We start from the raw sequence: 27176 nt of genomic DNA on the forward strand, positions 1-27176 counted from the left end.
GACATGTTTGGTATCCCAAACTCGAATTTATATTACATTACATTACATTTGAATCTCAGTTTCTGGAGCGGATTCCAAAAGAATTGTTTGACGACTCTGGATCCAGCTCCCTTGAGATTTGTATATGGAATCTTTATTTGAATCCGAATCTGGATCCCGAATCGAATCCAAATCGGTTCTGATCATGGATCAAGTCCCACAAGCCCCACATACACTAGTTTGGCGACTTGATTTAATTTTTATGGAAAATAATAGAAAATTCAATAAGTGAACTATTTTGCTAATGAAATGTTATTGGAGCACACATAAAACATTCCAATTAAATTATATTTCCATTTTCCTAAGAAGAAAAGGTATCATCGTAAAATTTGGATTGAAATATGCCCCTGCTTCCAAGTAAAACCGACCGAATACGAGCGGATATTGCACATAACCGAAAAAGTTATTAACATTCCACGAAACACATTCAACGGCCAAATTATTCCATAACTAGTGCGTGCGTCACCCATTGCGACAAACTCGTACGAAAGCAGCACCAGTAGCGTGCAATAAAGTTTTCTCCCGTCGACAACTACTTCTCTGGCACAAATAATTTCGCTTCGGTGGTTAAAATTTCCTCGTCATCATTATCATCATGATTATTACAACCACCGCGTCATCATCTCCTGCGCACTGTTCCAATTTGGTGTAGTTCTTTTCCAGCTGCCGTATCTTTTTATGTCGCTCTCCAAAGCTGAACTTTAATTCGCAACAAAAAAATAATATTATGTTAGTCCTGGGACTGAGTGTTTCCCGCCTCCATCTCGTGTTTTATGTTGAATGCTCCAATGGGGATCCCTTTTTTTATTTGCACTCACTCGACTGCCCAGTCAAGCGTGTGTGTGTGTGTCCGGGTGCGTCGGTTTGAGGTAAAATGGGTGGTGATGTTATTTTACTGCCGGAAGCGGTGGGTCCTTTGTGGATTTGCTGCGTGGGATTATGTTGCAAGTTTTTGAAGCATTGAATTTGTGTTACACTGCTGTTGCCACTGCTTCCAGTTTGTGGCTTTACTGTCCCTTTTTTCTAGTTTTCTATTCGTTCTCGTTTGTTTTTTTTCTGTTTTTCTTGTTTGATCTTATTGATTTACTCGTTGCCATTTGCGTGTTGCTGATTCTGGGCGAGAAAATGTGTTAACGGTGGCGATCGTTCGGTTAAACGGCACCCCGAGACACCTTTGCTGGGGTTGAATGCGATGAAGTGGAAAGAAAAGCCGAGTAAAATGCAAAACTGGAAGGCGCTAGAGAGCTTGTATTAGCCAATCGATGAAAAGTGTGTCATAACCATAAAATTGAAGAGAGCCTTTTTTGGGGGAGGATGGTAATTTTGTCCTTTTTCACGGTTGAACTGCACCGGATGGGCTGGAACACGATATCTAACCGACTGTGTGTGTGTGAAAGTGTTAAAAGGGAGTCGCCCGATACGCTGTACAAAACGCGTGTAACACTTTCCTTCCCCTCCTTGTCCTTGTCGTCCATTACTTTCTTCTACCTAACACAAGTAGGATCAGATTCACTCGTTCACTCGTTTTCCACAATTTTTCCCCTAGTGAAAGCTTCACGGGAAAAAAGAATAAAAAGCCCGCAGGCAGCAGGACTACATTATCGCAACAGCTACATTCCGGGTCGGCCCGGTGAAGTTAAAAAAAGATGCTGAAAAATACTTCCCACGTGCGTTTTACTCAAGGACACACACACACGCATACCGATGGAGTGGCTTAATCTCACCACATGCTCTGCAAAAGGAGAAAAACGGTGTAATAAAAATATGCCAACCAACCCATATACTGTGCGATAATGGCAGCGATTGGCAGAGAAAAGGAGGTTGTTGTGTGGTGTATCACACGCTCCGCCATATCCCGATGCCAACCGATGTTGGTGTCGATTGCTGTACATCGGAAAACCCTGGGCTGCCCGGAACTGTTGCGAGATGAGAAATCATGTGCCAGTGCACGTTCCACGTGGGGTTTTTTTCCACGAGAATCGTCGATTTTCCCGCTGCGTTGGCGAGTAAACAGGATAAAAATAACATATGCTTCCCACAACCGATACACATAATTACCCGAAACTGCTGTGTTTGCCTGGACTTATTGAAGGTGAAGCTACATTTCGGATATTATTCCATCCACACCCACAAAAGCCGTCCGAAAATCATTCACCCTCCCGGGCAATGGAGAAAATTCTGGGAAAATCTTTGTGCAAGTTGGATGAAATTTTAGATGCCCCGCAGCAGTTGGTATTCAGAAGACATGGGAAGGTGGAAAAAGGTTCTAGTGTTTGTCCACACTGCCATCATACTGTACGTCGGAAGCGCGCCGATGGCATACGGAAAACCCGGAACTTCCTTATCCCAAATTTCGTTTGTTCTGTTTTCTCAACCATCACCAAACCTGGGAATCGGGAAACAATACTCTTCAGTTTTGGTTTGGGGGCTACCGATCGCTTCGGAAGTATCGTCGCAGCGGAGACAGTTCCAGGTTTTCCCATTTCCTGGTTGCTTTTGTTTGTTTTTAGTCATGATTAACTTTCTCCGTACTAACATTAAAGTTACTTCCTATCCGGAAGCAGTTTCGAAGATTAGTTCGTAACATTCATTTCCCTCAAAACATTTCTCTATATTAACCAGTTTCAGTTGGTCGCTTCACTGTAAGACGATAGTGTTTTCTTGGGGTTTCGTTTAAACAAAATTGTGGTCATATTTTTCTAGCGCATTATTTGTGTTTAATCTAATTAACTTTGAAAAGAAAGAGAATAGTGTGAAAAGGAAATTAAATGTTCCGGAACGTCTGACATCTTTTCTTTTATGGAATCTTTTTTCCAGCCCTTTGCACCTTGACAAAGAAAATGGTTTCCAACTTTTGCCCATTGTTTGGTTGAAGAAAAAAGGACACTGAAACAAGACAGCACAACAAATGTTTATGATAATTTTCTTCCTTGCACACGTTTTTCGAGTCGCTAACCAATGGTTTTTTTTTTGTTGTTGTTTTGCTTTGTTAAATGCCGTTTTGTTTTGGAAAGTCGTTGGACTTTTCCACGGGCGAGAAAAGTGTCATGCGAAAAAGGATATTTACAGAAAGTGCACGAATCGGTGATGAGCGAGTGGCCAGCGAAGATGACATTTTCCCTCCCTCCCGAGCACGGTCAAAGATGGCAAAACACATAATAATGCGGTGGAAAGTGGGTGGAACAAAAGTTAATTCCATCCCAAAACAAGTCGGCAATACACAACAACGAACAACTTTTCTTCGCGTTACCTGAGCGACACCGCGTCCGTCGTTCTTGGCGTTCGTGAAAACTCTTCGTTACGGTTTGTTGGAAGGGGTGGGGGGGGGGGGGGGGGGGGGGGAACGACGGAGTGGGTTGGTGGGTTAAACATACCACTCGAATAATGTTTTCGTCTAGCGTATTTTCCGTACGGTCGGGTCGCGCCGCGAGAGGTGTAAACAAAATCCAACCCGAGCCGGAACTTTTCAAGAGTTTTGTTTTTCCCTTCCATCTTGTCAAAGTCAGCCTGTCCGAGGGGGTTTGGTTTTGTCACGGGGACATTCCGTTGATTTTTTTTTCTGTTTAACGCTCTTCATCCGAGCGTGGATAATAAATAGGAAACGCAAAGCAACGGGACGGGATGCTTCGAACTCGAGCTCTGGAAAACATTCTCTTATGGTCAAAGACTCCAAACTTTCCAGTAGTGCGTTTGCATTGGAAGGTTGTGATAAGGTTAAGCTGAGTGGAAAAAAAAGTTTATCCGATAGGAAAAGGGAAGATTCAGACTGAACTGAATCGCGATAAATGGGTTGTACAGAGAAGGTTTCTCGTAATTTATGTTTAAAATATTCCAACTCTTTTTATTAATGTATTCGTTTCATCTATTATTGCCCGTGTGGAATTTTTATCCAAATGCTTTATCACTTTTTACTTTATTTTTAATTTATGGATTGCTTAACCTTTCCTACAAAAAAAACTACATTACATTAGCAACAGGCCGCATTCACTATTGAAAAATTAAGAAACTAAAATGTAACAGTTTTTGTTGAAAACAGTTCACTTCATATGCCAGGCGGAAAACTGTGGCATGTTGTCTCGGTGGCAATCATCGAAAAAAAAAAGATTGATGAAAAGCATCTTCCGGTAGCGTTCCATTCAAACCGATTCGTATCGACTTACATCCTTTTAGGGGGGATGGAGGGCTGCAGTGGTTTTGTTTTATTTTCTTCGAGCACAAAATGTAACCGAGAAACGCATCCGCTACTGAACCGCAGAATCGAATTCCTTACGAAAAACTTGTAGCACTTCCGTGTGTGGGTGGAAGGGAAAACTGATACGATCCCTCCATCCGGGCGCGCTTTTCCTTCGCAACATGGTGCATCCGACAGCAGTTGCGGATGCAGTTGTATGCACGCGGAAAGTTGCACCACCAGGCGTAGCGAAATCCTGGTGAAAAGTGGGTGGGAAATATGCGCAGCATGTGTGTGTGTGTGCGTGTGTGTATGCCAATGTCTGGTACTGGTACGTCCATCTGTCATGTCCATGATGTGTGGTGTGTTGTGTGATGCCACATCGGAGAGTGCCAACTGCACACGACGGATGAATGTTGTTTCCGCTTTTCTCCTTTTCTTCTTTTTGTGATAGTGTATATTTCACCATCACGTGTGTCAATCCCTCCCCCCACCGTTGGCCTTCCCTTTGGCCAGTGGGAATGAGCCAGCGGTGGAAGATGCATATATCATCTGCAGCAAAGTGTGTGCAGGCGATATGTGTGACTTTCCGCGCGCTCGCTGGCAAAGGAAATTTGAAAAACACTACTACAAAACCGAAGCTAAAATGCGACGAAACATGTGACATGCTTGCGAGGAGAGTTGGTGCATCCTTTTTCGCATACCCGGAAGGTAGGTAGGTGATGAGCTGAATATATCCGGATTGCCTCGGAGCAGAACAGACGAGACACTACGTACTGCTGCAATTTGTTTGCAGCAAACAGTATTTTACGTTTCGTCTTTCGTTCGCCAAATTGCAATGGAAATCATTTCCAGTGTAATTGAAGATTCCCCACCGCATTGTCTCCGTATGTATGAGTGTGTTTCATTTGCTTTTAATATATTTTTCCGTCGAGTTTTGCGATTGTATGAGCAAAAGATGAGGGTGTTCTTAACGTTTGCCATAACAATATTTGCCGATGTAAACACAGCTTTGGATTGCATATTTTACGAGGTTCTTTGTTTCGTTTCAAAAGTATCCCTTTCCCACCAAAATGGCGTGTGCAAACACAACGTAAACTAAAAAGCAACGTTCCTTCTGGCGCGATCGGGGGAACAAGATTTATCTATGCTTCGTTCTCTTCTTCCGTTTTCTCCTCCGAAACCGGGATGGAATGCAAATCGTACCGGTTATTTTGTTTTTTTTTTTTTTTGGAAAAAGGGCCGTGTGAAAAGTTGTCGGTGTTCGAGAGTCGAATAAAACAAAGCGCCCAAAGAAAATTCGACAAATTGTCCGAACGTTTAATTTAACCTCTCCCGACAAACTTAACAATCAAAATCCTTCCCTCCGTACCGGGAGTTGTTGTTTCGTTGCTTTCGTGATTAAATGAATCTTTGCCGCGTCGCCGCCTTTTCTTCCGTTCCGTCTTTGTCCGCCAATCCTTTCCCCTCCCCCGCGTGGCTCCGTCCGGGTGTGGAATGCCGAAGACGATTTTCGATATCCATTGCTGTGCTCCAGGGTGGAGCTTGGAATGTTGCGCAATTTTTCTTATGCTTTTCCCCGGCCCCATCTCTCGGTCGGGCGGATTTTCGGAACCATTATTTTGCCATTGGCCGCCGGTGATCCGGTCAATTCGTCAATGACGAAGATGAATGGATTGCTGCGTCGCGTTCCTTTGCCCATTTTATCCCCTCCCCACTCCGCCGGAACGCAAGAACTTCCGGCGAACGCAAGAAACGCCACGGCGATCGCTTAAGGGGTCAATGGGGGGTAGGGGATGAAGACGGTTGGTGGGTTTTCGGTGGGCTGGGAATTAGTAAGTTAATCTTTTCGCCCACGAATTGTGCCCACCCGGAAAACGTGCCGCTTGAGGGCGGGAAATAACTTTTCCCAGCGGCTCCGGGCAACATCTTCGCTGACTTTGGACGAGGTGGAAAAAAAAAGAAATGCGAATGATTGTGTTTAATTTTCCGCTCGAAATGGAGATTGCTCAATATATTATGCTTCGGTGGGCGAAAAAGTGGCGTTTTTTGGTCAATTGCATTAGAGGATTACTTATTAAGAACCGTGATAACACGGGCAGGCTTTTAATTCAATACTTTCGTGCATTTGTTCATTATCCAAAACGTTATTTTAATCGAATCAATCAGCGATCAAACGGCGTAGAAAAAATGACTCGTAAATCCAGCAAATTCCTGCCAAAGGAAATTGCAAATGTGAACTCACCTGCACCAACAATAATTGTCCACTCGCGATTCGGTTTCCGTCCCGGGATTCCTGCCCGGGTATTGGTAAACGTTATCTATTATTGCAAAACCAAAAACCAACCCCCGCGGTAGCAACACTGCAGTGAAATAAACTCGAGGACCAAACCAAATAGAATGCACTTCCTCGATGGCGCACTCTTCCGTTAGTGTTCTCTCTTTCACCATCTCTCTCTCTCTGTCCGGTGAGTTTACATGGGCAAGCATGGGCCGCCGATATACCGGTAAGGTTTGATTTATAAAATGATTCGAATCGCGGCACCGAATTAGGCACGCATTGCCATAAATTATTTACGAACGTTATCGCACAAAGCCGCGTGTCGGTTCCCGTTAGTTTTCGAACAGAGGACAGACCCCTCCCCTATCCGTTAGGGTGGGGGTTGGTTTTGATTTTTAATGTCGCAACATCGCTGCACTCCGATGCTGCCCTTCTGTATGGGACGTTTTATGGGACGGGGAAGTGTCCACCGGTTGTTTTATTTCGGCCTCTCGGTTGCGTTTCCCGCATTTGGTGCCATTTTTTGGCACTACATCTCTCGACCATTATGCACATCCCGGGCTCTGGTGCAGGCTTCCCACTTCCCTCACACAATGTCCGCAATTTTGTCCGGCATGTGAAAACACCTGGATTTAACCCGGTTAAGAACGAATGCCGAGCCTCTCTCCGTCGGAGCCGTTCCGGAGCAATCTATCAGACTTTATGGTCCGCCTCTCGGGCACGACGCCGTTGGAAGCTATTTCCCGCTATAGATTTAGTGTTACGGTGTCATGAATATTTACCTCGGCTTCCTGTGTCCAGCCGCCACCTCCTTCCGTGGTGTGGTACGTCCTTCGAACGTACAACCGATGCTCACTTGGCCCTCGGGACATGTGGACACCTATCGACAGCTTTTCCGACCATGGCGGTGTTTGTGTTTGTGTGCGTGTGTCACATCCGTTTATTGTTCGGAGCTTACCGTTCTTCCGTTCGCTCGTCGGTTGGATGGAGGCTTGATCCTTACTCCATAGGCCTTCCGTCAATAGTCGGCATCAATTGTGACTATGTTTGCGCTCAGCTCTAGCGTGTGTTGGCGGTGTCCGCAGGCATCGATTTCTAGAAGGAAGAGGGCTTTAAGGATTCCCTCTTTTCTCCTCTGGTTCCAATCAAAAAGGACACTTTGAACAGGGGATTCATGTTGGGTGATTCATGGGTCTTACGGTATAGGCTCGGTTAAGAAGAAGGACTCGTTTCTCGTTCTACAAAGGTACGTGTACACGGGAATAATGCAAAATTGGATTTAATCTCTCCCCTATTGAATATTGTGTATTGTGTGCGGACAATACCAATATGGCGTAGGGTTGTGATTTATGCAACTCCTTGCACTGTTTCTGACCGGCCCATTTCCCACACTGTGCTCCTTAATCAAACAAGTTGCACAAATCGTTAATTTTCACCTTTTTTTAAGTTGCAGCCGGCTCGTTATCGTTTCGAATAAAAATCACAGTAAACATAAAAGTGGTTTTCCTCTCTACGGTGCTCGATTTTCCTCCACAACGTTAGTGCCATTTTGTAACATTTAATATTCATTGTCACGGAGAAGGCTTTACGCTTCTGCTGCGTGTTGTCCGTGGAACCTTCTGAACTCGTTGGTTTCTCCAACGGTCTGCACGGTTCATGTATCTCGTTTTTTGTTTATTTTTATTTTTTTTAAATCCTCCCACGAAGCGGCGGCGACGTCCTTGAAAAAGGAAAACCACCACCGGGAGAGTAATTTTCTCCGACTGGTCTACACACTTTCATTACCCGATGGTTTTCGGGGTAGTAAAGGACGTCGTCGTAACCCCCCCTTGGTAGTGCTTGACCGTGGCCATGGTTGGCAGGTAAGTCTCCGCTGCCTGTCTGTCTGAAGGTGATGTTGTGCCTCCCAGCGTGGACTTGGTCTGGTCCGCGTTGGAAGTGGGTGAATAAATTATGAAGTAATGCATAATGAACAACTCACTTTCCTCCGTGAGGTGGAGAACGGCACACTTGTTTTTTAGTTTTTTTTTTCTTTTGCGACGATGATGAAAATGGAGTGAATTTGCTGTTGACCAGTGGCTTTTGATGGCATTTAAATGTTCCCGGGCGTCGCATAAAGCAGGAATAATGACGCTAATCGTAAAAGTGGAAATCACTCTAAGCACCGGGGGGGTTATGCTCTTTTTCACCACGGGAGAGGTGTACGGAAAAAAGGTCGTCTATTTGACTGCTCACGTCAAGTGTCATCGTCGGGAGGACGTCGGGAGTAGAGAGAGGACACAGACAAATGACCTTCGTCTCGCTTCGTTTTAAATGGTACTTGATGGCAAAACGAGGGCTCTCCCGAATGAATCCCTGGCCGGGCTGAGATATTATTTTCCAGATGGACATTCCTGACGGGGCAGGAAACGCAAGGGGGCGGGAAGGAAGTACAGAGTAAGTCATTTAATTGTTATTCATCATTTCCCGGCTGCCACTGAATGTTAAAATCGGTCGCCCAAAGATTGATGTCAGCGCGCGGAGGATAGTGGAAGGCGGTGTGTCCACTTTACCTTCCTTAAGTTCTCCGACCACAACTCGAGCGACACTGCTAATGAAGCTTTTTTCCACCCTCCTCTCTTTCTTTCTCTTCTTCAGCGCAAAAATGGCCGTCGTCAAGGATAGTGCGACGTTCTTCCAGCATGGCAACTCGGCCCAGTTCGAGTACGTGCTCGGCCTGTACAAGCAGGCGCTGAAGCTGAAGGCGGAAACGCGCGGCAACGACAAGAAGGCGGAGAAGCTGATGCGCCTCGAGGAGTGGTACCAGAACGAGCTGCCGAAGCTGATCAAGAAGCGGGGCCGCGATGCGCACCTGCTGCACGAGGAGCTGGTACAGACGATGGAGTGGAAGCAGACGCGCGGCAAGTTCTATCCGCAGCTCTCGTATCTGATCAAAATCAACACCCCCCGGGCGGTGGTGATGGAGACGAAGAAGGCATTCCGCAAGCTGCCGAACCTGGAGCAGGCGCTGAATGCGCTCTCGAACCTGAAGGGTGTCGGCATCACGATGGCGTCGGCGTTACTGGCCGCGGCGGCCCCCGAGAGCGCCCCGTTCATGGCGGACGAGTGTCTGATGGCGATTCCGGACATCGAGGGTATCGACTATACGGCGAAAGAGTATCTGAAGTTTGTCAAACACATCCAGCAGACGATGGAGCGTCTCAATCTCGAGGTGGAGAGCAACGGGGCAGCGGCCGATCCGGCCACGGAAGACTCCAGTGCCAGTGCGCCCGGTGATGAGGATGCTGCGGCGGAGAGCAACAGCAACGGCGCGGCAGACACCACAGCGGCCCCAGCGGCGACAGAGGATACCCCGGCCGAAACCACACCCACCACCACCTCCTCCACCACTGGCAGCAAATCGAAGGGAGCGGATGCGGCGGCGGCGAACGGTACCTCGGAACCGAAGGCCAAGAAATGGTCGGCCCACTCGGTGGAGCTCGCCCTGTGGACGTACTACGTTCTGTTTGATCAGCGACCGGAGCTGCTCGGTGGCATGCCAGGGACCAACAATGGCACTGCGGCCACACAGAACGGCGTGGGTGACGAGGAGGAGGACGACGACGAGGAGGATAAGAGTGGCGAGGAAGAAGAAAACGAAAATGGCACCGTGGAGGACGAGGGTGATAACGATGAGAACTCGCGCAACGCCGTGATGGAGTCGTCCGAATCGGAAAGCAACGAAGCGGGTGGTGGTGGTGGTGATGGGGGTGGCGGTGTGGTGGTAGCGAACGGGAAACCAGCACCTCTTGAGCAAGCGGGGGAAGTGTCCGCAAAGGATGCCACCGATACCAGCAGCAGCAGCAACGGCAGCACCAGTGCCGAAGCCGTCAAACCCGAGGCTACCAAACCGGCGGAACAAACCAACAATGGTACTGGCGTTAGCACCAGCGACAACGCGTCAGAACTACCTCCCGTCTCTAGTGCGGCGGCCGAAGCAGACGACACTACGGTGAAGTCATCCGGTGAAAGCTTAGACCCGAAGACGGCGGCGGTTGCTACGTCGTTATGCGCCACGAACACCGCACCGGACAGCAGCAACAGCAGCAACAACAGTGAGCTCACCGACAGTGACACACAGCTGAACAGCGTCAGCAGTAACGGCAACAACAAGCGCCCCCTGTGCTGCGACGATAACGCCGACGACAAGCCGGAACTGAATGCTCCGAAGCTGATAAAACTGTAGGAAGCGAACGAAGAAGCCGCAAAGAGCAACCACCGCTAGGATGGGTGACACGACAGGGGAAGAGGGGGGGACATCGGGAGGGAAAGGAATGGAAGTGGGTAGGACAACATATAGAACAGTACAACAATCATACACATACATGCACACACACTAAGGAACCAACAGGAACCAATAGGGAATGTGGGGATGGGGAGTTCAAAACGAACTGACACGATCCACTTGCAACATCCAGGAAACATAAGGTGGCCGAGAGTGTGTTGTACTGGGGTTTCTTATTTCCTCTTTTTAAGACACCAATTAAACTGTAGGGGGCGAACGGGAAAGGAACGTAAATTTATATAGATATATTTGTGACTTATGCTTACATAATACAACTCAGTATCGACCGTGTGCTGCTGGGCGGGGATGCCGAGAGATGTCATGGGAGGAAAGGCACTAGAGTCACTTACAATTACTTAAATTTCGGCAAACGCCAACCGCACCCACCCCCACCCCACCCTCCTCTACTATCATCGAGCCTCAGCTCCATCGACGAGCGGCATCATTTGTATGTGTAGTAAAAATGAACAAAAAGAAGAACCTTTTATCTCACTCTTTGTACGCCTAAGTCTAAGTATTTTTGTTCATTTTTTTTTCTTTTTAATTGTATTTATACTGTGTATGTGTGTATGCGTGTGTCTGAGTTCGTCATGAAATTCCACCGCTCGGCGAGGAGGAGCGAGCGCCACATTCAATTTATTCCCCGTGGGAAACTAGAGGAAAGAAATCAAACAAGAAAAAACAAACTGCTTCCTTCGGGTTGAAAGAGCGGTCGGAAAATAAATCGCTGGCTATCATCCGATGCCGCGAGTGTGTAACGTGAATGATTCCATCCTTTCCCTCCATTGTCGATAAGTTTGTTTGTAGCTTTGTTTTTTAACCAATCCTTTTCTTTATGTTTCCGATCTCTTACTCCGTCGCTAATCGCTCGAAGGCACGGGGCGAGGGCGGCGACCAAGGAGCAAGGGGGGGGGGGGGTGGGTGGATGATCCCACCCATTAAGATTATTGTCATGACTTAGGCTATTTTTCTCTTCCGGTTCGTGTTGTGTCACTCTATGAATCCCAATCTATCTAGCTTATACAAGGCACATTTTATTTATATTTTGTAACCAAACTTGCATGTTCTCAAAACAACACCCACACACACATACACACAAACACACACGAAGAAGTAACAAAATAAACAAACTATTAAGACTAAAAAAAACCCCACGTTCAGTCCATTTCTGGTAGTTAGTCGTTGGCGAACCCATTTGTGTATACACACAATGGAACCAATTTTAGTTGATTTATTTTATTCTCTCGACATTCGAATTCGATCAAGATGGGTGTGGGAGGAACAAAAACATGGAAGAAAATTTAAGCACACAGACACACACACCTCCTGCACACGGACACACTGCATTCATACAAGTGAAATCAAATGACTGAGATTTATATAGTGAATAGTCAATGGAGAAAAATAAAGATATACAAATGAAAACAATAAGAATATAACATAACTCTGTGCGAACGTACGGGACGAACGGGAGCAGGTGTGTATGGCGTGGCCGCCGTTGTGCCCCTGAATGATGTGTGAGTGTTTGCGGGGAAAAAATACCTAGTGGTTTTGATTTGATTTGCTTCATCCTTCCATAAAGCGACGAAGTTGATGATGCTGGACCTTGTGGAGTCGCTTTCAAATCAGTTGAATAATGGGAGTGCAAAAGTTCCACTATCGTGTCAAAATAAACACTTTTCAGCATTCAAATGAATACCATTTTAACCCAATAATTCCAAAATCCATAATACGCAAGCGGAACAGCTTGAATGCGGCGTTGCTGCAGAGACATATGGATACCCCGGAGCGCCAGTGGAGAAGCTCTGGGAGTTGGATGCATCAAGTGACTTATTAGCAAAATAAGTGACAGATCTGTTATGAAAAGAAACACTGGCCACTGCGATGTAAACAAGGAATAACAATTTGATGAAATACATTAGAAACCAATCTCGGAAATAAAAACAACCTCTTCCGAGGCCGTTTGTATTGGTTCCAAATACTACATTTCACTTCATGCACGAACAAAACGAAGGAAGAAAGTTGCAACTGAAGCTTTGGGCTGGCTTTTAATATCTTTTTTTACTTATTTAAATGCGCCCACCTTGAACGCACGTGGTTTGGAGTAAATAAAACGATTACAAAACGATTGTGGTAACCTTTACTATGTAGTATTATTTTCCTTTTGCAAAACGCGTTTCAAAAAGGAAACAGTTAGGTTACTAGGTTACGAACACATCAGATGGACAGTGGATGATGTCATCAACTTCATCGTTTTCCCTCGGGCCCTATCTATACATATATTATTCTTTTTTTCTTACCCTTCGCGGCATCTCATGGCGGAAAGGGGTCGAAGGGCACGCATGAAAAACAAAACCACATAAAAAAGCACTTATAAGACTCATCTATACTTACATACGTTGGGATATTAGGGAAACCAATACGACGATGCGAGCCATCCGAGAAGGCGAATCATTGTGGAGCCGGGAACGATGTGCGAAGGGAGGCAAATTAAATAGAACAAAGCACACATACCTTCCTGCACACAGAATAACGCGGGAAGAAAAAGGTGGCGGTGGAGTGAAGAAGAAAGTGAACGAATATGCAAGCGGCAAGACGTTTGTTTCAATTCTTTTTTATATACCATCCGAATGTGTGTGTGTGAATGATAGCGTGAAAGAAAGCATGATAGAGTTGATCCCGGAAAAAGAAAGGGCTGTTTGAAAAGGAAGCATGAAAGTGAACGAGAGATAACCAGGATGAGCGGCAGTAGTTGGCCAAGTATCAATCAAATGCATAATTTTTACAGACTCTATCATCGATAGCGTATACAAAAAGGAAAAATTGTATCAAAAACTGAAAAATGCAGAAAAATAATCTGGATTAACAAAAAAAAAAGTATCAAACTAGCATATAGGTAATAATAGTAGCAAAGTGCAGAGGGAAAACAATATTTACGAACTAACTATAAAACGACACACGATACGATGGTAATTGATAAACAGGACAAGAATGTAATATTTAAGAGTAAACAAAAACACATTAATTTTAGCAAACGGAAACGCCCGTTATTCCCGCAAACGTTGAACGATTTATACACGAGCGGAACGGGGGAGTGCGCAGCAGTAGAGAGCGGCAAGAATGTGAAAAATAGGTGGGTCCTAACGGAGGTTGACCGGGCGAAAATCATACAAAAAAAAAAACAAAAAAAACAAACGATGTCTTATATAATATATCGATCGCGGCGAGTTACAAGCAGTAGGACAAAAGGGAAGGGAAAACCAAAATCTTACAAAATGTGCAGAAATAGAATGATACAAAAAGGAAAAAAAACGAAAACAAGACAAACAGTAGAGCGAGTAGATTCTAAAACCGGGAGAACAATAGTGACAACAAAAACAAATAAATTAAATCAACAGCAAATATAGAGGTAGACACGGACGGGGTGGAGTAGCAAGTAGAAGAAGTCGGGAAGAACATAGAGTCGTCATACGAAACACAAATGGATACATACAAACTTACACTTTGCAAAATACAAAACGCGCAGCGGCACCTTACATGCACACCGAAGGAACTTTATATTATATAGAGTTTTATAATTTAAGAAAAATGACAAAAAAATAATAAAAACAATATGAAAACCTTAACCAAGCTGTGTGCGACTGTGAAGCTGATGTTAATATGCATACGATCTATTTTATTGTTATCAAAACTTTCCGCCCACTTATCCTTTCCACCGAACCGAGTGTATATGAATATATTATGGGAAAAGTACCGCTTTTTTTAACGATGCTTATACTCATAATTTCGTTAAAAGGGTTCAATGTGTTGGGGGCTAACAAAGCGTTTCGCCGGGTGCTCGAAAATATGTTCCTTTCCCAGTACTGCGCATTACGGAATCGGTTTATAGTGGCTCCAGCGAGGGCACTTAACGGCGACCCACTACACTCCTCTCAACAGACCAGACCAAACTTCCCACCATGGGTGGGTGAAAACATCGCCCAAAAAATATAATGGGTGTTCGAGGTGCATAAAAGTACACACAATGTGTGTGTTAGGCGATAGAGAAGCGGTCATTTTTGGGGGATGAAGAAAAAACTAGTTCTTCCACTTCCCCCCCACCACATCCATACCCGCATGGTGCCACTGTGCAACTGCGGCTTTTGACCTTTCTCTTTTTGTTTAATGTGCCGGGCTGTCGGGACGAACTCACTAAATCTTTCCGCTAAATGCATTCCGAATGCATGTTTATGGTACGGCTTTGGCGGTTCGTGCTGCGACTCGGCTTAATTCCCTCGAGGAGGCGGAGGACCAAAGGGAGGGACACTCTGGTTTATACGGGGGTCATTTAACGCATCCGATATCGCGCACCGCCCGCCGTTTGTTGTTAACTGGAAACCCGGGGCAGTAGATGCAAGATGAAACAACGATGCACTTCACGTGCGCGTCGTGTTTTCGAAACGATTATTTTCACTTTTCACCACCCCTTCCCTCCCAACCCCCACGGGGAGGGGCACGGGAAAGGCTTGATGTCGGTTTCCAGCGACGACTAATGGAGCTCGCGTGCCCGCGAAGGCACAAAGAATTTACAGCTCTCGTTCGGATGACTTTTCGGGGAGGGGGCGCGGGGCATCGAAAACCGGGAGCTCGACTCGGGTGTTTCTAAACAAGTTTCATGTTAGAACATTCACTCGTGATGTTGGTACCTTTGCCAGTTCACACCTTCGACGGTGTTGTGCATCCTGCAGTAGGTTTACCTTTTCGGGATGTTACCTTTTTGGTGTGTTTTTTTTTTTTGGAGTACGACCCGTTCGAGCCAATTGAGTGAGAATTGACAATGTGCAGGCAGCGTAGAGCATCGTCCGGGATCGCCGCCATTTTTGCCTTCCCTTCTGACACTCCGGGAAGGTTGATGAAACAACCTGCAGTTTGGTGAACTTTTAGCGCATGCATGGGAAGGTTGGATGGGGGTAGAAAGAAAAATATGTGTAAAAAATCCCCCGAACATCCCTTAAAACGAAACATAAACAAACACACCACACCGGGTACCCTTTTCCACTTTGCTGTTTCATTCTTCCCGGTCCGTCTCACAGTCGAGTGTGTTCGGTGTTTCGCACAAAACGACTCGAACGTCACGAAGGAAACAACAACAAAAACCCCAACCACCCCACAAGGGTGGTTAGGTGAACTACCAGGAGATAAAGTGAAGCAAAACATGGCGAGCAATTTAGATACGGCGAGCGATGAAAAGTGTAATCTTAAACTGCACACCAACACCTGCCGCCAGCTCAAACGATCGCAACGAGAAAGAACTGAATTGAGTGAGAGGAGGAAGCTTACATTAATGCATTCGGGCAGGGGGCTGTGTGTAAGGGACGTGCATTTGCATACATATGCATATGTATGCATCGGGAGTGCGCCGTACGCGGGTGTCTCATACGGACGACCGGGTCGATGTGTTCCCGCCCGAGCATGTTTGTTTGAGCAAGTTTCATCAATAAAAGTAATGGGTTTTCGAAAAACAATCGCCGCGCGTTCGGTGGCCGAAGTGGCTTGAGCCAGCGAATGTTTTTTGTTATCCCCCGCTTTTCCATGTTTGCAGAAGCTTTGTTTTCTTTTTGCTTTGCGCTTGTGGGTTTTGCCACACCGATCGGGATTCAATTGACCTGTGCCATCAAGCAAGGTTTCTTTTTTTTTTGAAGAGCTGCTGGTAACTGTAATTTATGGAGGTCCATTTTGATGGAAATGAATTGAAGTTGGTGATGTTGTGCGGTTTTTTTTTCGTACAGCTCTTTGTTCGTAAAAGAGCTGTCAGATTATGCAAAGCCAAAAGAAATCATACAATAGGATGATAAAATTTTACTTATAATGTGATGAATTGTGCACATTTATAATGTTGGCTTTTGTATTTTAAGTTTTCTTTAAATTCTTTAGTATTTTTTTATATTACTTAAATTTTTCGTATTGTTCTTGGTTGATGTCGTGGAGTGATAATTATTTGTATAAAACTCACACGATTTAACCCCAGATATTCTATGGCCGACTGTTTAATTTCGTACCAATCAAATTTCAATCACATAATTTCAAATTTGAAAGGTTTAAAAATCACCCGGATGATAATTTTCATTTTCATTTGTTCCATTCTGGTGAGGTTTTCCATAAACACCCTCTCCAATCGAGCGATTGGTCGTGATTTGGAAGGCTCCCCCAAAAGGGCCATCGACTTTATTGGGGTTGTCCGAAAAATCTGTCACCACAGCATAACCATCGTGTGTCACCAATCAGACACGTTTTTCCCCTCCCCTTTCGGTCCACGGACCTGGTGTTGCCTTTTCCGGACGAGCATGTTTTGCGGCGAGTCAGCAAAACATCGTGAAGAGGCCCTTCTCCGATCGGTCCATATTAGGGCCGCGTTTCATAAAGACCCATCTGCTCGGTGGCATCTGCTTCGGGTTGTGGGGAGGGGCAAAGGGGAGAGGGACCAGTTTCACAGGGACGATCGAGCGCGACGATCCACTTCTCGAGCGCGCGCTTCTTATTTTACCTTTCTTCTCGGCCCGCGCGAACCGGTTTATGAGCCGTTGTCGCCGAAGCGGACACTCTTGATGGCCCGATTACGCCATTATTCCAGTGCAGAACCGGAATCGGGGTGGTGGGTGGAGGTTGCATTTGGCATACTTCGACTTCTTGGGCGGTGGGTAAGGGTGGGCGACTTTACGATGGCCATCTGGTGACGATGGCAGTGGCACCAGAAAGCAGACGGTTGAGATGTCCCACAATCGCACGACCTAATGAAAAGAGATTTCAACGTCGGAAAATATGCGTCGAACGTGTTTACTAGCGCCAGTCGTAGGGTGGATTGGCGCAGTAAAAATAAGCTCATGTTAACTAACATTTGGTGTTGCCGATATCTTTGTTCTTGGATGAGTTGAAATCGTTTTGATATCTTCTGTCATATGTCTTCTAATGGGTATCGTTATTAACAACATTTATTCTTGTCGGTCCAGTTTTCTGTTTAAGTCATAAATTATGCATACAATAACAGTTGGCACATCACTTTCTTATCCTTCATGAAACCAGACGCTCCTTCCACTGTGCCTCGGTGGAAAACGGTTTGAAAACATAACATTCCTTCGCCCACCGCCCTTTTCGATGCGTCCATGTTTTCTATTGTTCCTCGGTGGGATGCAAATTGGAAGGATTAATTGAAGTAAAACCGAGGTGTGAGAAAGGATAAAACGAAAACCAAAACGAACGGAGGTTTCCCATTACCCAGCGCTTCATCTACGAGTAACTGGAGCATAATTAAATCAGCCATATAATTAAAACTTGCTACCATCCACTTCCCACCCGGGGAGGGATGGATGGTTGGGATAAATTATATACTTTTTTTCACTTTCTTTTAGTAGCATTTTTTTTTTTAATGAAAAATATCCTCCCCAGCCTTTTCGCCTATTGGTGGTTAGAAGTCCCTTGGGGGAAAACAAATTGCTCGAATTGCCCCGCAAAAGTTGACCAGCCTCGGGGAACGGTAAAGAAGCTGCGTGCATGAGATTTGGTGGGACAGAAGGCGACAGGGAAAAACCAAGAAACTCCATAAGCATAAATGCTATCGCACCAAATTGTGTGCGCTTTCGTGCACCGAATGGAAGTAAACTTTCCAGCGCACACAATGGCGTTCGGTGGTGGTGATCTCCCCTCGCCGGCCAATGGTCGCCACCGTAAAACTCGTCGCGGAAACCCATTCTGATAATGATAATACCACCAATAATAACGTTAACGGTGACCGGGCCGGTGGCCCGTCGGAGGGTGCACGTGCTCCGATGGGATGGTGCTCACGGGAGCAATAGACTCGCCGTGGAGCAGTTGAAAGTTAAGTATTCAAACGGGACGCGCTTGGGGTGGTGGTTGGGTTAAGGGAGAAGGTGACGAGCGCCATCCGATTTTCAATTAGGATTTCGGCAGTATCACGTATTCGCATTCACCGCCTGCGAGCGACTTTTCGAAGTGATAATAAGAAGGGGAAAGCGCCTCCACACGTGCCCGGGTCCGGGTCCTCGACCGCGCACCAGCTGGTCTCTGGTGGGAAAACAAAGGAAAATTCATTCGCTCCAAGCGGAATGGTGATGTCCTTTGTCCACGTTGGGATGGAATCTTTTGCTTCTTCGAAACGTTATGAGATGTTTGCTGTGTGTCAAGCAAATGTTTGCGAAACATAATCTAAGTGTAATACAAATGTTGGGAACTTTCAATATATTTAATTTACAAAACCAATCTAGCATCAAGCTTATAACTTCGACTGATTTCAACAATTTAGCAGAATAATTAAATGTATGTGACAGAATAATTAAATGTACAAATATTTAAGTTCCGTTTAACAGGAATGATCAACATTGGCTACCGTCATGATCATACCATATGTTTGGTAGTTCAGCAAACTTAGTATTATTTAAGCTACTTCATTGGGGATTTTGAAAATTGAAAGATACAAATCCGGTGAGATTGTTTCATATCAAAGATTAATCGATATTTTTCTCTTTTCTTTTCTACTACATTTACAAACAGGTTGAATATATTTCGTAATGCTCATTTGTACGACACAACTTCAATATCGTAGTTTTGTGTTAACTTTCTGTTAATGCAGTAGTTAAAATTATATTCAACAGTGTTTTGAATGAATGTTTCCAAAAATCAAATGTTGATTGTAAGTATTTTGTATCAGTATTTCATTTGTTTCATCCTATAATTGCCTCTTTTCTCGCTTCTAATATCTAATGCTCTGTTAGGTGTTGATGGAGGGCATTTTACCTAGCCCAAATAGTGCTGACCGTGGGGTTAATTAGGAGCAGGAATAACGAAACCCCTCTCAGATACAAACATACACACACATTTAGTCCCGTAAACGGCGATCAGCGAACCCCGATCGGGTGAAGCGGGCAGTTTCGCGTACGAGGAGCTAATTTCACTGAGTAAATTATTCACCACCACCTGAGCATATTCACCTACCGTGCGCGTGCCACGGAATGAGAAGGCAATAACGTGCCAACGTGGGAACTCGGTTGGGTGGGGGGGGGGGGGGTGAGGGGAGGGGGGGGGGATAAATACAGGATCCAACGCGTCAGGTACCGGGCGCCTCCTTTGACCAAGTGTACGCAAGAAAATCAATTAGCCTCATTATTAATGCAGACGAAAACCGGCCCCCGTGGTGGTGGTGGTGGTGGAGCATCGTTGCATATCAGCACAAAGGTGATCCCGGCACTAGTTGGCGTTGGCTAATGAATTTATCGCACGGCGTTAACAGCTGGTGTGGCAGGAGGAAAGGGACGAAGGAACAAAGAAATGGAGCCGAAACCGGCGGAACGCACGGTGAAGACGATCGTTAATGTATGGCGGGTAATTAACACTTTTGGCCGTGTTCTATCTTTCTCACTCACACACACTCATACCAGCGTTAGTGAATGGCGGGTGGTAAGTGTGTCGTTGGAAAGTGATCCTTTACGGCATCCATTTCCGCTTCATACAGCCTTGAGCGAGTGTTTGCATTCGCCGACGTGCTTAGTTTTATTGCATCTCATTTTCACCTAATCGTGTTGGAGCTTTCTTGGAGACGAAAAATCACCTCGCGAGCACATTGTTACCTTTTGTTTCTCCATATGGTAATGGCAAACAAACTATATATGTATGTATGAATACAGCTTTCTTATTGATACACTTTTTGTGTCAAAATACAACCATTGTTTCAAAATATTTTCCCATCTTCAAAAAGATTAATAGTTTCGTGCGCGTTTTGCTATTATATCGTATCGAACAGCGATATCCAACAAAATGTTGTCCTTTCTTGTTTTTAACATGTGTGATGTGTGTCGTGTGATGGCACTGTTGGCAAAATATACCTTTAACCATTACTTTACATTCTTTCTTTTCTGATTTAAAACCACTTGAAAGTACCAACATAAACTTTAACATATCGCCGACTGTCAAACGCTTTTTTAACGCCAACCAGTTCGTTTTGAAACCATTTAGAGCGTACCACTAAGATCAGTAAAAAGAGAGGTCGGGTCAAAGCTATTTTCTACTACGCCATTGTTGTGACAGTTGGTTGAAAAAGTGTTTACAAACATACTTGCAGTATGTGGGAGATCTTCGCTAAAATCTCTTAAACGAAATAGGTAATTGGCAATGTTGGGTCTGAGTACCGATGGTTTCGCGGATAGAATCTGTTCTTCTGTGTGAAATCACGGGATATGGATCCTGTTGGTCGCCATGATTGGTGAAATTAAGTGTGATGGTCTTCCTCACGCTCAGGACGCTCCAATAAATATTCTGAACGCCTCAATTGATGATGAAACATACCAAATTTGCAATTGTGCCCTGGCCGCTCGTAAGAGGTAAACAAAATTTCAACCAACTGTCCCACAGTTTTTGGCTCGTTACATGGTATGCTCCGACCTCTTTCCCATTGATCTTGGTTTAAAAGGCGTTTGGAAGTTAGCGATGGGTGATAGATTCTATTGTTTAAAACAACTTCCCGGTTACTTCCAAACGATGAAAAGGCAAAGTTTTGTGTTATACGAACAAAAACGCCCTGTACCAAAACGAATCACACGCTGCAGGCAATGAGGTATCGACAAATTTATGATAACACATTAGTGTGGAAAATGGACGTTGGTACCTGATAGTCGGTGTTATTTTCTTCCCGCTGGAATCAAATGCGTATGTACCGGGCCTTTGGCGCGCAATTTATGTTGTGTCGGAAAATCGTTTGCCCTGCCCCAAAACGAGGAGCAAAGGTACCAATAACCATATATCAAAATACATCCACACACATGGCCGAAGGGACTTTTCCGTTTTTGGACAAAGGAAGACTTGTTCTTTGGTATACGCATGTTCTTCCGATGGTGCGATTGGAGACGAAGCCATCGGGAAGGAGGTAATATGTTGGCCCGAAGGACGAGTCGGACCATTCTTGAATCGTTAAAAACAGACCAACGGGAAGGGGATGGTACGAAAATCATCGCTACGCCAAGGACAATCAAGTCGATCGGGGCGAGATGTGGGGTGGAAATTTATTCACGAAAACTATTCCACCCCATAGATGCCCCACCGCAGTAATGCTCAAGTAATGGCCGCCGGGTTTTGGTACGATCGTTCCTCCGTCCAGGAGGGTGCGCACAAAGGATCCGTCGGTCAAGTAAATTATTTCTACACCAAAAACGGAAAAAGGCCGGTGGTCATTTTCCGCACCACGGAAAGAAGCACTCGGTCTGGAGTTTCAATCTAACCGGCCACTATAAATAAGGTACACTACTCCCAGTCGATCCACCCGGAGGGATGGCTCCTTCCATTCCTTCCCTCTCTCTCTCTCCCCACTTTTCCATCAAACCCACCCAGCATCGTAACGGTTGTGAATCGAAATTGTCGAGACGTGCCTGTGGAGTTTAAGCATCGAATTGATTCGAAAGAATCGGCTCGGCTCCCCCAAGGCGCGAAGGCTGCGGCGGGAAGTAATGAAACCACTAAGGCCACCACCAACGTCCGCCACATAAACGGTTTTACATGGGTGTGTTTGTCTGTGTGTGTGTCACCCTCCCCTTCATGTTTCGTTATCGGAAGCAGATTGTTTCTTTGTTTCCATCCTTTGGAGGTGCACCAAAAGCGAAACGGAAGAACGAATAAGTTGCTTCGGGCAAGACAATAAAACTACAAAGTGGCCACCGTTTTGTTGCGGTCGGTCATAAACCCCTCACCCTTCACGCCCTACCGTCCTCCTGCGTATTGGTATAAGGGGCTTTTCCTTTTTGCGCTCTCATAACCGGTAGCCCCAAAACCGATACTGATCCGATTTCGAGGCGATCGCTGCGAAAAACTGACCGCTAATGCGCGCGGTGTGTGGAAAAATTCGTCGCAGGGTTTCCTCACAAGAAAAACAATTCAACGACAACGAACTAATAAATAACATGAATGACACACAAATTGTACACCGGAATATGACCAGGATTTCAATCAAACAAGGGAAATCATTTTACTGTTCATAACCTCGACTTTTCGACTATATTGCAAATAGTGTTGCTGGCCACGAAAAAGGGAATGCAGTAGAAAAGAAAAATCGACCCCCTTGTGACTTTCGAACGAACTCGCGATTCACCGGTCGGCGAGGTGATGAAACTAAACGATGTCTCAATGGCGTCGGCAAGAAACAAAACCTACTGTTTTTTTTTTCGTGTACCCCACCGGAAAAAAGCCGGAAAATTTCCGTATTATCATCGGCGCGGGAAAAAAGGAGGGCCGATCTTCGGGTTCCGTGGGGTTCCTCACCGAATTCCGCCCAGATAATCGTAACATATGGCGAACGATTATCGTAAAGTGCAAAGAGGGACGATTTGATTCGGGTTCGGGTCTTTCACGGGCACCGGTTTTTATCCGGCGAGGTGGAAAACTTTCTCGATTTCGTTTCGAAGCTTTGCGAAGGGTCGTGGGCAGCATGGGTCACGTTCTCCGGATGGTCTGTGGCGGATGTGACGCAAGGGATCGTGCTTTTTAGTTGATTGAAATTACCTTTTTTAGTTTTTGTTTTAAGCGAGCCATTTTTCCTGCCGGTTGGCATGGAAACGGTACTGTTGAAAACGTCCAGCAGCAAGCAGTTTTCTCTGTAGCTTGCTTTGTTTTCTCATTTTAATTAAATTTGTTACCAATTATCGAGTGCTGCTCTCATTATATATGTTTTTTATTTCCAATATGTTTGACTAGATTATTTCAGTGCGGGTTTTTTATTGTTAAAATAAAAGAACGGGATACATAAAAAAAGGAAAAATCTTCCAAAAGAGAGGTTTCAAATAGGAAAAAAAAAGATTTTCTTCTCAACTTGAAGTGGTGCGCATACACAAGGGCCATGGTGATGGTCATTTGCGAAATTCCTTACGGTAGTGATGAAACGGAAATCGAAAACCTTATAGGATTAGATATTCTGTGGCTCCATTACACGAGAATCCGACGGCACGGAAAACTGTCCCGCTCTTAACGTGGGCAGCTTCGTCCCGGTACTGCCCCGGGAGCGTAACGGGACGCAACACAGTGCTGCTGATTCATCATAAATTCATTAGTGCAGCACTCGCTCGCTCAATGGAGTGATGATAAGGCACACGCAGCCTAATGAGAAATGATTTCCTACATAAATAACGATGCTAATTGATTTTCCCGCAGGCCCGCGCCAGACCCGGGACAATGGCTGCCGGTTCGGATCGGCCCCCGTGTCCCGTCCCATTTCGTTCCATCACGTCGAATGGTCGTAGCTTTCGGTTGCAGGATGGTTGAGAGAAATTAGCTGACTTTACGTCTTACGGCTGCAGGCAATATTAGCTTTCTCCATTCTCTCACTCGTTTTCCCCCTCCACTCCACACGGGAGGGTCTTCTCTGCCATGTGCATGCCTGTGTGCTCGTGTGTGTGTGTGCAACCATTGGCTTGACAATTTAGAGCGAAGCGATTAGTTTGTTGTCCCGAGGAGCACCGCGTTCGTGCCATTAGCTCGTGCCGAAAGGTCGTGGGAGGATGCATTTGCGACAAAGAGAACTTTCCAAAGTTGCTCCTGCACGCATTGCGCCTGTGGATGCAATACGGCTGCAGCGACGAGTTTAGCACGGCTAAAGTGTTATGCTCGAGCGATTATGCACCCGGAGCTCACCTCCAGGTTCCGAGAAACGACGGGCGTTCTGACGCAGATGGAAACGTTCGCCGAGCAATGAGGAATAATTGGCAATATAACTTGCAAAGTTGGGTAACATTTTAATTTGAAACGATCCTTTACTCACATGTTTGATCCATTTAATACCGGACCAACTTTGACTCGTATGTATCTATTTTAAATCTGAAAGGAATCGAAGTTTTTATTCGAGCCGTACAATCTCCTGGTTATGTATCTTTTTAATGGTATCTTTTTAAAACTAAAACAACACAATGGTATGTTGAGTGAAACCTTTTCTCATCTTTATCAAATGTTTCTATGAAATATGTTATTCAAGTTTTCATGAAAATAAAACCTTTACTTCAACGAGCTAGACCTATTAAATTAAAGCTCGTCAAATCTAACTTCCCTCTACTCGGAAAACTAACGCCAGGTAGTGGTTTGTCCCATGTGCTTGCTGCTTTCCTGCTGTTTTTCCTTTTTTTTCATCCATCACAATTGAATTCGAAGCATAATGAAGTTACGAAGGAGGTGGATTGAATTTATTTCTCAATGGTGCGAAAAAAGTGGTTCTCTTCTGCACGATGAGAGAAGTGAAGCAAAAAGCCACACGAACCCCGCGTTGGAATAGTGGTGGAAATGGTAATGATCGAGAATCAAACGTCGAACACGAGTGTGAAGTGAACGAGGATCCTAAAGGGGAGGGAATTGTTCTCTTCTTGTTCTTTTTCACTCGTCTCCACCCAGCAACGGGCAGTAATTTATATGCACACTCAATTCAACATAAACTGTAATCTAATAAAAGTCGTTTTGCATTTTACGATGTCTTTGGTCGGTGGAAGACCACAACGGAAGCTTACATAAATTATAATGAACCGGAATGCGGCAGAAGCGATGCACCTATCCGTAGTGAAGACTGAACCGCATCCACCGGAAGGAACCGATGCGATGATGATGATGAGGTGATAAGAAAAAGAAAAACCAAAACCGGATACGAAATGGTGAGAAAAACTGACCCAGACTGTGAATGGTGCATGTGTGCAGTAGTGTCTCGATACCGTTCAGGCGACGAGGAAAAGGACTCGTTCACTGTTCAAAACCACTCAGCAGGCAGGCAACACATAGCACCCGAGCAGCTTTTTCAGTAACAGACGGGAATGAATCGAAACCGACAAATAAAAACCCGTACGGGTAGGATAAAAAAACGAACTGATGAGGAAAAATCCTAACGATGTGGATTGTGGAAATCCATCGCTTACGGGCGGGCAGCCCATTCCGTTCCGGACGGCGCAAAGCGAACAGGAAATGATTTATTCATATTCATTGGGTAGGAAAATTGGTTTTAAGAGAAGGATCAAATTGCCATTCGGTGAGGGTGCGTTCCCGTCACCGAAAGAGCGGTCGGGCTGCCTGTTGCCGCGAGTGTCTCGCAATGGCTTCAAGTGGTTGCCTTTAGAGGGATGCAGTTATAATTCGCCGAACGGGGAAAGTGGGAATGAAGTAGAAAGCACAAAAAAAGGCCAAGCCCATCGAATTGGCAGACGGAAAATCAATGTGGATCGAGAGAGAAATCGTAATCGAACAGATTTTTGAGTCATTGAATGAAATTCATTAGTCACCTCAAAGTCGGACACCGTTGAAAGAGGGAAATGACATCGTTCAGCCCGCTTTTCGGTAAGTCAAAGCTCGTTGAAAGGGAATCGTTGAGTGTGCGAAGGAGATAATTTACAATTATGAAGCTCTTCATGGGGTCGCAAGCAGGAGGTTGGTAATTAGTCCCTATCTGGAAGCCAATAAACGGAAAACAGTTGTCCGTAGGGAAAAGCTTTTGTGTTTAACCTTCTTTTCGACGGAATATGACTAGAAAATCATTATTTTCCTTACTTATTGCAGCATCAACTTAAGGAAGATTATGCTATTGATAATTATTCATAAGTCCCAGAATAGTTAGATTATTTTAACAAATCATCAAAATATGTATATAATAAAGTTGTTTATCGATAGAGTGTTCATGAAGCACCATGCGCCTCCATCGGAACATTATGGACGTGCTTTGAAGTTAATTAATTTCCTTTAGGAAATATGAAAAATTAACTGTCCCAGGCACACTGTTCTCCACTTTCACCCGCAGTCTTTCTACCAAAGTGACTGCGTGTCCGCTAACAGCCAGCGTTGTCCTTTGCGTAAAACAACAAACGGCCACCGAAACGAAGCAAATAAATGAACGTTTCTTCGTTTCGGTTTCGGTCCTTCCGTGCGGCCGCCACACAAATTATAGGCAATAAATCTCAACGCACGATCTCTCGCAAACAGTCAAGCTGAAGGACGTCGCTTTGGCGTTCCGTCGCTCTCGGGACAGCAATTAGGAAAAGTTCGGGCAACCGTGTCGAGTGGGTCCGGAAAGGCGAAGTACAACCGCGTGCTTTAAGCCCAGCGAGCAAAGGCAGCTTGTGGACAACTAACGCAAATCCTTGAGAAGAAACTTTCCCTTTAGTGCCTAGTGTCGATTTTATTCCATTTCCACTCGAACGGCCGTTGGACGACGGAACACCGAACACGACGGTACGCTCCACACGCATCACCGGAAGCTAATTGATTATCATCAGCTAGATGACACTCGGGTATCACGAGTGGAAGCAAAGATCATCCCGAAAAGGCGTCCAGGGCGCGCCCGAAACTTTAACCCGAAACACCCAACTCTG

The 27176-nt window shown here is 45.3% G+C and overlaps 1 protein-coding gene across 3 annotated transcripts in view; it reads left to right on the forward strand.

The window, feature by feature from the left end:
- Positions 1–14068, forward strand: part of LOC131272010 (uncharacterized) — a 36515-nt gene extending 22447 nt beyond the window's left edge. For all 3 annotated transcript variants that reach the window (XM_058273612.1, XM_058273614.1, XM_058273613.1), the window contains one exon: positions 9129–14068. In XM_058273612.1, coding sequence (XP_058129595.1) covers positions 9136–10716 — 1581 coding nt within the window. In that variant the 5' untranslated portion in view covers positions 9129–9135 and the 3' untranslated portion in view covers positions 10717–14068. The remainder of the gene's footprint in view (positions 1–9128) is intronic.
- Positions 14069–27176: the final 13108 nt, after the last annotated feature.

This window comes from Anopheles coustani, chromosome 3 (assembly GCF_943734705.1).
Source record: "Anopheles coustani chromosome 3, idAnoCousDA_361_x.2, whole genome shotgun sequence".
Lineage (NCBI taxonomy): Eukaryota > Metazoa > Arthropoda > Insecta > Diptera > Culicidae > Anopheles > Anopheles coustani.